The sequence below is a fragment of the Chelon labrosus genome, assembly GCF_963514085.1.
Source record: "Chelon labrosus genome assembly, chromosome: 12".
Lineage (NCBI taxonomy): Eukaryota > Metazoa > Chordata > Actinopteri > Mugiliformes > Mugilidae > Chelon > Chelon labrosus.
This window is the reverse complement of record NC_140345.1, coordinates 27,796,630-27,808,636: the sequence shown is the minus strand read 5'-3', so window position 1 is coordinate 27,808,636 and position 12,007 is coordinate 27,796,630. Positions and strand designations below refer to the sequence as shown.

Genomic DNA, 12,007 nt, shown 5'->3' with positions numbered 1-12,007 from the left:
TAGCAGCTAACGCCTCAGTTCATAACCAATCTGAACACAGTACGGTACAATTATCCTCCTATACCATCAAACATCCGTAAGTTTACTGACAGATGTTTTAAAAATCCATCAGAACTTGCAAGAGAATCCTTTGTATTTTATTTTTTTTACATTTTAAAAGCAATCCCCTTAATTTTATCTGTTCTTTCATTGCACACTGCAAATGGGAAGCGCTAACAGCTAATGCTTTTTACAACGCCAGCGTACAAGAACGAAAAGAAAGACTCGAATCTTAATATTATACATCCTTACTTTAGTCCTCAAAGGATCAGGGGAGCTCCGAGTCAACCTCTGAAAACACACTGACCAACTGACATGGCACCAAAAACCAAAAGAAATTTGAGTTTATTGCAGTTGGGATGAAACCGGTTCTAAAATCAGTTTATACGGTCTATGTTGAATGTTAAGTTATTAGAAAGAAAATCATTATTATATACGCCACCAACGTTTACAATAATTCACAAACTATGCAGCTGAATCAAGTTGTTAGCACAATTACTACAAGCTGCAACATTAAAAAGAGAAACCACATCAATGCAACTATGACTACACCAATCAGGCATAACATTATGACCACCTTCCTAATATTGTGCAGGTCTCCCTTGTGGTGACTCATCAGAGAATGGACATGGGCCTTCTGAGGGTGTCCTGTGGTGTCTGGGAACAGAATGTTGTTAGTGGGGGGGTCTTTGAGGGGAGGGGAGGGGCCTCTGTGGATCATCCCACAGATACTTGATCAGTTTGGGATCTAGTGAATTTGGAGGCCAGGTCAACACCTTGTGCTGTTCTTCATGTTTTTTTTTAGTTGTTCCTAAAGTGTTTTTGTGTGTGTGTCTGTGTCAGGCTGCATCCTGCTGGGGATGGCTGCTGCCATCAAGGAGTGTCATTGCTATGGGGTGGGGGTGTCTGGTCTGGTCTAGGTGGGTGCTACATGTCTAAGTAACATCCACACCAATGAATGCCAGGTCCAGAAGTTTCCCAGCAGAACACTGAACTGTCACAAGATGGTGGTCATAATGTTGTGGCTGATCGGTGTATGATCCAATGACGTATCCAACTAGCCTGGAAAGCGCCTGCACATTTGGTCTGGAGTCTCTTTACGTTAGGAACTGATTCTGCTCCAGCAAAGATCTGCAGAGCCAATCACATCGTTGGGGGCGGGGCTTTATGTGACATATCTATCTATAAATCAAGAAGCGTCTGTGTGTCTGTCTGTCTGTCTGTCTGTGGCACGCATATCTCGCGAACCGTTGGCCCGATTGATTCGAAACTGGCCAGGTGTCTCGCTACGGGCACGAAGATGTGCACTGCTAAGTTTGACGTTGTTTGGATAAGAAATGTAAAATATATCGGTAAAATAGGTTTTCTCCGCTCTAATATTTCCACTAATCCTCATACACAGCACCTGTAGGCTCCCACTGTAGGAATACATACTTCCGACGGGCACTGCACTAGTTCTGATAATAGGCCGTTCTGCATAAAGAGTTATTTTATTTTTTGTGTATTAAAGCATAGTTTGATGCTCATGCTTTGGTAATTTTCCTTGAAATAAGATAAATATATGTATATTGTTCCACTACTGCTGGTGATAATCATCAAGAAAAGAAGAATTATTTTGGTTTGACTGTGAAGTTTCCTTTGTTGCAATTAAAACAAACTGAAGTTCAAGTCGCTGTTCATGAGTGAACGTTGTTCTAATTACCTCTTCCATTCTTAGCCACACACACACACACACATATATATATATATATGGATATATATATAAGTCCACACGCACAAGCTATATTTGCAGCATGACTCATGCTTGAAGGTGGGCTTCTTCAGTTGGACAGGACGAGCACGAGAGCGAGTTGAAAGCATGAAATGAGAAGCTCCTGACGACACAGCCGCACCACCACCACGCTGCAGACCCTACGGGCCCTCGGCCGGTCCACAAAACCCGAGCGGAAGTCTTTTGACCCCAGCATGCTCGACAACAAACATTCGAGCGTCAACAGACCCGGGTGCGCTCACAAACCCCAACTAGAGTCAAGACATCTCCATAGCTGGAGCTGAGGAATGCAACGGCAGCGCTCGGCCTATCTCTAAAGCTCCCTGGTATGCTGGCAGACGGATGGCAGTCAAACCCAAACACATGTGGGACAGGTCAGGGGACAGGGCAAGACAGTCAGAGGGACCCCACGCACACACACACACACACACACACAGCAGACAAATCATAACAGTAGCAGGGAGGGGGAGGCAGAAGGGGGGAAAGAGGACAGCACGGGCCACCGAACGGACTCGACGAGAGAAGAAGCAGTCTCACAGACCTGATCAGCGAAAATCCTGGTTTTTGGCTCAATCATGGCTCCTCCCCTTATCTCATCCTCCACAGCCATGAGTCTTGGAAGCAGAGAGAGAGAGAGAGAGAAAGAGAGAGAGGGGGAGAGAGAAGAAGGAGGGACGGGGGTGACAGAAAGAGAGGGAGTATTATGAATTCAAGATGATACTTAACAAGAAGCAGGTGCATCTCCAACATCTGGCTCAACAACAGCACGGCGAGAAGATGCCGGTCACCTGCATCCCCAAAAAACCTCATCAGTGTTTCTAACCGGGCTTCGTGAGGCCACTGCCAGTTTTTCTCTGGTGGAGCCTTTTCTCTTCCCCCACCCTCCCCCCCAACCCCCAACCCCACGGGATTTATCAAAGCGTTTTCGCCCAATTTAAGTTGTTTTCAAAGTGCAAATCACGGCCAAAACCTCGGACAATCGCGCGCCAGGGTTATGTGGAGCAGATCCCGATCATCCCCAGGGAATTGTCCGTCTTACATAACGTGGACTGACCAAGGCGCCGGTTGGAAAAGGCCTTTGACTAATCATTTCAAAGACAAGAACCCCGCTGCAGTTTTCACGAGCCGGCGGACGGTGCAGGTTTCCCAGAGCTTGTGATTATCCCAGTGCCAGTGGATCTAATCCAGATTGGGTCATTCAAGGATATTTCTCACACTGGGTCATCCTACAAGGCAGTTACAGCCAACTGGCTAAACTGTGGATGCTATTATTTGTAATAGAAGTTACGGGGAATAAACAGACATCCTAAAAATATGTTAACATGAAATACGTTTTCAGGGATATTCTCTTTTTACATCAGGCTGTCAGAACGACATCAGTCCAATCAAGCTGGCTTAATTGCCACCGTGTCGTCAATGCAGCAATCAAGCTGCACCAGCCGCCGCGCCACTCAAAGGCCGCACTCACGCCACTTTATTAAGAACACAGAGGCACATGTTCGACAATAAAGAACGAAATCCCACAGGTGAAGTTTCAAACATAAGCGTTTGGATGTTTTATTCCATAAATAGTGTACAGTGTTGAGAGTTATTTTACAAAAGGAGGAGGAGGAGGAGAAGAAGAAGAAGAAGAAGAAGAGGGAAAAAGAAAAGAGTCAAGTCATAAGCACAGACAGAAATATTGGCACTGTCCCAGAAAACAATGGAATGTAACATGGGCATACAGCATTTAGATTCTGACATGACTTCAAAAAGGCAGACAATGATTCATGTGGGTGATATGTTACAAAAAAAGAAATGAAAATAAAGAAGCTTCATATATAGTATGTATATCCAGTTGTACTTCAAGTAGTGTGCTTTTGAGGTCAAGTCGTACATTTAGTCAAAACAAAGTGTGCATCCACCAACATGAGGTCACAATGTCGGAATATTTTGCTACAGAGGAAAAAAACAAAAAGGCAAAGAGACAAATAGGATGTAAAAGTTAATGCAAAGTCAACGGAGACACAGACCTGGGTCAAATAGCAGCTGCAAATACTTTCTTTGTTTTTGTTCTTCTTTTGCCAACAAGTGCAGTTTATTCTTTGACTGAGAAAACTTACCTGTCGGCATCTGATTGGCGTCGAAGCAGCAGCAGCAGCAGCAGCAGACGACCCCGCCGCCCGCCACCGCCACTGCCGCCGCCGCCGCCTCACCCCCCAAGAATGATTTGCAACTAATTTTGACGCAGGTCTGTTTAGAATATAAACCCTTGGCTGTTGCTACAAGCCATGTCAATCACACACACACACACACACACACACACACACACACACACACACATCAAGCCATCACCACTAGGAATTCAGTTGCAAGATTTAAACAGAAGTTGTTGCCGTAGTAACAATCTATACAGCCTATCAATATGTTCTTGCTACAGAAGAGAGAGGCAGATATACCGACACCAGAATAGTTTCTATATCTCTGGAGAGGGAAAGAAAAAAAGAGAAGAAAATAATAAGAATAAGAAGAATAAGAATAAGAATAATATGGTTTCCCCCTTTTTAATGAGAATATTTAAATCATACTGTGACTGCATAAGTTAAATGACAGTACTGTCTAACTTTCTCAAAAACAACTATTCTGATCACCACGTCACCGGACACCACCAATGACGGACTGCAGGTCAAAAGTCATACCAAGCATATACAGCAAAATCATACAGAGATGAAGGAGAAAATATCTTTTTTTTTTTGTTTTAATTAGTAAATAATTAAATCCATTGCAGCCTTTCATTTAAAATGCAGAGAAATTCACACAACACCGTACAGGGAGGAGGAAACAATAATAATAAAATAAAAAAAGGCTCCAAAAACAAGTTCAGAACTTAGGAACACACTTTGCAGAACACACGGCTGAGAGTCAAAGAGTCAACGTCGTCTGTGTGGTACGTTACAGCGCTCCAGGTCTTTATGTATACTCTGTTTAGACGCGGCTTAGATGGCACCTGGTTTAAAAGATGTTGGCAGGAAGTCACTGTTTTCTTTGATGCATACAATACACACTCATCAGGATCCTGCACGGCGCGCCTGCAGCAGGCGGCACACGCCGGACGTATTGTAGCTCATTATTGCGCTCGTCTTGCTAAAAAGTTAGCTATTGCAATTGTCAAAATTGTTTAAAATAATCAAAATCTCACTCTCGATAGAATTCATATATATATATATTTCATATAATACTATTCTTATGGCTCTTAAATTTTTAATATGCTATGAATTATAGTTAAAAATAGATTATTACTATGACAGTTGCATTTAGGATCATTTGATTCGTTTCCCCCTCTACTGCCACAGCTTTGGGAGAAGATAAATAATTTAATTCATATTTATAGTTAAAATATTTTGACAAAAAGAAAAAAAAATAATAATAGGAGAGCCTGTAGCCAACTAATAGGATCTCTACCCTAAAGAAAATATATATATATATAGATACAAGTGCTACAGGTAAAGTGGACTCAGTGTTTCAGTGGATTTAACCCAACATGACCTAAAACTCAATATGTGGCTTTGGTTTAAATTGAGAACAGAAAGCGTACCTGGTCTAATGACAGATATCGGATTTGCTCTGAGCTTAAGGTTTATATGCACAGAACATTAAGGCTTCTCTCAAACTCAAGTAGTTCTGCAGATGAGAGAGATTTCTTTTTTTCTTCTTCAAGCCTACACTGGAGCCCGCGAGGTCGGCTCCGTTTGCAGAACCCGAGCTCGCGTTTGCATCGACGTAATGTGCACATGTTCTGAATGTGAGAAATTTAACGGAAGAGTCGAATTTAAGAGGAAAACCCAACACATAAGGCTATGGTTGTTTCACTAAGAGTCTGGAGTCCGGTCAACCCGGCGGGACGGCCTGAGACGATGCTGCTCTGCACTCAGACGTGTCCCCGTTTGTTACGATGCGCCTGGCGACACGTGTCTGGCTCAGTGGGCTGTGTGTAAAACTGGAAGCATCCAGATGCTGCTACTTAATTCATCCTTGTGTGGTCAGCTGATAAAAAGGTCACACAGGTTACAAGAGTAAGCCTCGAAAAGATCTGTTCCCCGCACACTACGCTTCACGTGTGCAGCAGATTTTTTGCCGTTCAGATTAAACTCCAGGGGAGAAATAATCACTGGTTTTGCTTTAAGTGCTCTGACAAAGTTTGTGTATAATGTGGCATAGCTTGTCTACGCCTCAGCGCCTGAATCACCGGCTGATTCAAGTGTAGTCTGATGTTCTTCCCTCTTCGTATATATGTGTGTTTGTGTAAAAAAACAAAAAAAGAGAGAGAGAGAGGTATTAGTCCCCATGTTCACTCTGTAGAAACATCAGCAGTCCTTCAGTGAACACGGTTCACCTTGGTTTGAAATGGAAGAGCTAATATTAAAACCGTGGTCTTCCGTAGTCCTGTGCCTGAAGGTCCAAAGCGATTCTTTGAGTTGCTTTAAAAAGTGCAGACATGTTTTGTGAAGTTATCAAATTTTCAATCCTCTTGCGCTTTTGAAAGTGCATCGATTGAAAATGAAGAGGAATCATTTCACATGACGCCCAGATCCAGTTAACGGCAGAGAGCTGTGTTCATAAAAGTGGCCGATGGTAAGTGCAACAGGATAAAGGAGAGGGGGGGAGGGGAAGGGGGGAGGGGAAGGGAGGGGGTTTAATGGTGGCTCTGGTTATATACAAGGTTAGGTCTTTAAAGATGTTTTCCCATAAAAGACGAGCAGGACTCTCTGTCTTCATTCCATGTCTTCTTTCCTGGAGTGGATTAGAAGTGGCAATATTCTCTGTCACAGACATCCACCCAGACCACAGACTATTATAAGATGTGAAAATATTCTACTATTGTCTTTACAGAGTCTTTAAACTGAAGCTGAAACATCTGGGCGGCGCCGCTAATGAGCAGCCACGCGTTACAGCGCTGAAGGAATCCTTAAAACCATCTGGTGATCTACTTTCATCTGAATACGGCTAAAGATACGATCGATGCTCCGCTCCTTTCCCATGAACTACTTAATTTGTGAGCGATCGATAAAAACTAAAGACTGCACTCAAGCGCCGCTCCCGCTACTATCTCACACCAGCTCCCGATAAATAGGGACTCGACTGGAGCTCCTCCGCCGTCGTCCAAATGCTCTTGAATAACAAGTCGACCAAGCTGTGAGATTATGGCAGCGGGTTTTTTGTGCAGCTCGACAAGAAGCAACCAGCGAGGGAACACGGCCTGCATGCTTTATCCGAGGCGATATGGATCTCTGTCCCCCGTATTACAGCCTCTCATTTAATTTGTCACTCATTACATGTCTGCAGCGTTGGCTTTCAATATATATACAGCTCCCTGCCTCGCTCCCAGCGCTACAGCACTTAATGAAAGTGAAACCAGCCTCCTACCCTGCAGTAATCTTCGCCAGATAACAACCTCTGGTAAATAGAGTCTTATTCCAATATGCAATAGATGTATTTTAGGGGAGAGCGGCTTCAAGCTCATGCGTTAAATAGAGTCAAAGTCGTGCTGTCAATCGATCTGCTTCCACTTACTCCTCAGAAGGATTTAATTAACCGTAGCAATCAGAAAGTACATTTTTCCACATATATTGGAAAAATCTGATATTCACTAAAGGTGCTACAATAAACAAAGAGTGAAGAACGTGGCCCATGCCTGTCCTATAAAAGACCACGTGATGCCTTAGCTGTCTTTTGCCCTCCATCCCAACAACAGCCTCCATTTACCTGCTAATTATTCCTTTAATTTGGGAGTCTTTCTCCACTTGCTGTTGCCGTAGCCTCCGCTCACTGTCCTCCAGCCGGTTCTGGTACTGCAGGAGGATCTTATTGGTCTGCTGCTCCTGCGTGAGGAGCCGCCGCTCGTACTCCTCCAGCTTTTTGTGGGACATCATCAGGCGCTCCTTCAGGGAGTTGATCTCCTCCTCGTACTCCCGCACCTGAGGCACAGATACGGAAAGGAGGCGGGGTTAGTAGGCGGCCGGGCGGGCTGTTTTACGTTCGGCAGCTGCAGAAACATCCGGATCTGAGGGTTCTTTACCCGCATTCACACAAACTGGAACGTAGACCTTTAAATAGTCAAGTATGAAACGTGAAAACCGTTAAAAAGCAAAGCTTTATCAACATTTACTGATCGCCGTTGATCCCCACACCTTTTGAGATCATCTGCTCAGCAATGATAGACATTTTTTTTACTGGTATTTAAAAGTGATACCTACCCTGTCCATGCGTGACTCATCCATGCTCTTTGAGTACTCCTTAAGTTTGAACTCCTCGCGGTCAATCCGAGAACTTTCAATGTCAGCCGACAGATGAGGCATGTTGGAGACCCAGGCCACCGTGCGCTCGTTGGCTGGGGTCGGGGGGTTGAGGGTGGACGGAGACTGGGAGCCCTAGGAAGAAAACCAGCCAGCACACTGAATATGAGAACATGGGTTCTTCAGCGGATGACAGTCACTTTCCTAACGAGCAGATCTGTGCAGGCCTTTACCCAAAGGGCCTCACAGTTGCATGAGTTTCGTGCATTTTGAGCGCGGCCGGCCCCTGGTGGGATGGGACTCAAGCTCTAAATGAGCTGCGGACGCACGCAATTAAAAGCCACATACAGTAGCTGACGTCTTGAGCGTTGTTGGGGGATAGCTCTGAGCGCTAGGGGTTGTACAGACTAGTCAGTTTGTCGACTAGTCACTGATCTAGTCTCCTAGAAGACATGCGAGGAGCAAACTAGCATCGGTTCATCCCTAAAGATGAAGCCCATACTACTGTGACATGTCAGTCCTGAATTACAACTAAAGTACTACTGCAATGCATCTGAAAAGGCTAATGCTAACGCCAGCAGAGGAACGGTCCAACTCCTCTGGACATCAGTCAGTTAACAACTTCACCAAACGTCCTGTGGTAACAGAGAGAAGGAGGCTGCATATCAACTATTTGATAAAGTTATTAGACCTTTAGCTGCAGAGAAATACCTGCTACGCTATCCCATCTAATCACAGATGGTGCTGCGATGCTGCCTGTTTCTATACAGGCTATACATATCTGCAGCTTCTCAGCATATGTATTCAGATCAAGAATATAGATTTCATTACTTTCTACTGTGATTTTATTATTGACATCATCAGAGACTAGTTGAAGAATAAAGAGCAGAAGAGTGATGAGCGTGTGCATCTGTTACCTGTTTGCTCATTGTGGGTTTGAGCAGGTGCTGTTGCTGTTGCTGTTGCTGTGGCGACTGTTGAGTGCTCTGACTGGTGGTACCCTGTGGACTCTGGCTCTCCCTGACAGAGCTCTGCTGGTGGGGCAGGCCGGGGGCAGTGTTGTCTTTGACGGACAGCTGCCGCGGCCCGTGCTGCCTCCCGCCGTAGCCGGACTCCGGCGACTGGAGGAGATTGCCGCTCTGCGGTCGCGTTTTGGCGGGGGCGGCGGGTGCAGCGGCGGCGCTGACGGACAGCTGATGGGAGGTCTGGGACTTGACGCGCTGGGTGGGTGGCGGGGCAACAGAACTCTGGCGCATGGGCTGGACCGTGGAGGGGGGCGTGGTGGCCAGGGAGGAGTGGGAGGTTCCTGTCTGGGACGCCATGCCCATCATTTGCTGCTGCTGTTGAAGATTATCCTGAGAAAGAAGGTAAATGAGAACTTTTAGTCATTGTTGCACCTGTTTTACCATCGAACTCTTCACGGCGAAAAGCTTTAATAAATAAATAAAAGGTTTATCACTTAAAATAAGCAAAGTGATCTAGCCTCAAAGAACCAACAGATATCTCACAACTAATTTCTTTAGACGGAAAAACAAGTTGATTTATGAACAGAAGAGTTTAGTCTAGTTTAATTTACTGAATATGTTCACAAAGTAGTTTTGCACCTGTCCATCTGTTGTGTAAAACCTTTAAAAGTTATAACAGCTTACTAAGATAGTCCATGCATGAAACAAAAACAGTCTAATAAGAAGTATTCTCTTGGTAGACAATAAAAACAGTCATATTTTGAATTGATTTAAGATATTTCATCTTAGTTAGATTCCAGTTGTTGCAGGGCACAGACTGGAAACGTCCCATGGGCTGCAGTGGTACGGTGTGTGAGAATGAACGTTCTAGTTTGAGTGACTGATGTTTGAATCCGTTCAGATGATAAAATCCTGCAGAGCAGTTTATGATATTTTATCTTCTGAGGTGACGATCATGAAGTGAAATGCAGCGTTGGTGTATAACATGATATTGTTATATGCTTCTGGTCGAATACGCTGACCAGGAGCAGACATCTGAAGCAGGCAGCTGCACGTGAGGTTTCTTGGAGCTGTTTCACGAGCTCATCCAAGTGGTTTCTTCACTTCAAACTGACTGAAACTGTTCAGACTCAGTGTCTGAACGGAGGTGAGAACCATTAACGGTGCACAGATGATACCACCCGGGTTAATCTGAATAACATCTGTTCATTATCAGACCCTTGTTATGTTAGCCTCCGGTGGGAACCAAGCACAGATGTTGCAAACACAAAACCCCAACTGTCGACCAGTCACGTAGGTCCGTGTACTTTTTGGTATTTCAAGTTTGGTTTTAGATTCCTTTAGGACCTTTTGCCCTTTAATAAATTAAAAAAGAAAAACAGCAGGAGAACTAAACGAGAAAAACATTTGATTCATATAAAAGCCGAAGTTTTTTTTTTGTAAAATAACTTGTTTCCTTCAGTCAGTGATTTCAAATCTTTTCTGTTGGTCTAAATGGCGCACGGACGTGACTCTGGAACAATCTGAATTTCTCTCTGAGCATTTGTCTTGTGAATCTGTAGCAGCACCAGGTCTTTCTGCAAGAAATATCAGAAAATGTTTTGTGCTAAACAAGCCCCAGGCTGCTGTAATGATCCATGCAGACAAGAGCAGCGTGCAACTGTTGATTACCTCAAACTCCAGATGTAGACTACTTCCTGCTTCATTAAAGAAAAGTTATTTTTATTTTTATTTTTATTTATTTTTTTGCTTTTTGGCTTGTTGCGCTTATTCAATATAATATTAACATTATAATTTTCGTTTTAGATTGCAGATTAAAAGAAATGCTTCTTTTTAAATTGTATTTGGATTTATAAATAAAAATCAAATCAAGTTGTTTTTCCAGTTTTTGTTTCTGGTTTCAAAGCAAACTTCTAATACCAAAAAAAACGCACGGACCCCTGTGGAACTGAAGAAGCCGCTTGGATGATGGTGAAACGACTTCAAGAGGAACTTCGTTTAGCTTGGACATATTTGACTGGCGCATACAACACCTTGCTGACGTTGCACCGTAAGCTCAGCTCTGCTTTTCCAACAGAATACTATAGTTTTGTCTGCAGCCTTCTGCACTGGTGGCTGTGTTAAACGTGTGAGTGGCGTTGAGTTAGAACGAGTCTGTGAGAGTCAGTTTTAATGTGTTACTTCAGAAAAGGTTTTTCATACCGATGACAGATCAGCTATCAGTCAAAAGCAGCGTAGGATCTCGACTTTGTGGCTCGTCGATCTGCGCGTCATCTCTCTCTCTTATGCCAACGGGTAAATATGAGCAGCAGCTATTTTCATTATCCGCCAATTTATTTTTCCAAATTAATGAATGCTTTTAAAATGTCACAGAAGGGTGAAAAAAATGTTAAACCCTTAGCGGTGCTTGTTTTCGTCTGAACAACAGTCCACATCACAGAAGCAGCCACAAATCAGAATCAGTTGAGCTAAACGAGAGTTAAATATTATTTGGAATACTGAAATATTAATACTATTAAAAATCAAGCCTAGAGACACTGAGATAAACGAGCTGAAAGCAACATATTCACTTCACACCTCATGTCATGTCATATGCAGAAGTTCTCAGACGACACCGCAACTGCAGGAGGACAAGAGTCTGGTGAACAACTTGGTCTCGTGGTGCGGAGAGAACCACCTTCTGATCAATACAGCTAAAACCGGAGTGTGTAGAGGTGGTTCAGACCTATAAGTACCTTGGTCTACATCTGGGTCTACAGCTGGATCACAAACTGGACTGGTCTGCTAACATAGACTCAGTGTACGAAAAAGGTCAGAGCCGTCTCTCTTTCCTCAGGAGGATAGGTGGTTTAATATCTGCAGGAAGCTGCTGGACATGTTCTACCAGACTATCGTTGTCAGTGTCCTCTTCTACTCTGTGGTGTCCTGGGGAGGCAGCACTAAGAAGAAGAAGGACACCT

The 12,007-nt window shown here is 43.9% G+C and overlaps 1 protein-coding gene across 1 annotated transcript in view; it reads right to left on the bottom strand.

Annotated features, from left to right (window-relative positions):
- The window catches only part of syngap1b (synaptic Ras GTPase activating protein 1b), a gene marked incomplete at its 3' end in the record, with an annotated part of 120,559 nt that overhangs the window by 11,306 nt on the left and 97,246 nt on the right, over positions 1 to 12,007 (bottom strand). The window contains exons 16-19 of the mRNA XM_084557676.1: positions 9,000 to 9,437; positions 8,044 to 8,217; positions 7,553 to 7,764; positions 2,352 to 2,424 (exon numbers count right to left, since the gene is read on the bottom strand). Coding sequence (XP_084413802.1) covers positions 2,352 to 2,424; positions 7,553 to 7,764; positions 8,044 to 8,217; positions 9,000 to 9,437 — 897 coding nt within the window. The remainder of the gene's footprint in view (positions 1 to 2,351; positions 2,425 to 7,552; positions 7,765 to 8,043; positions 8,218 to 8,999; positions 9,438 to 12,007) is intronic.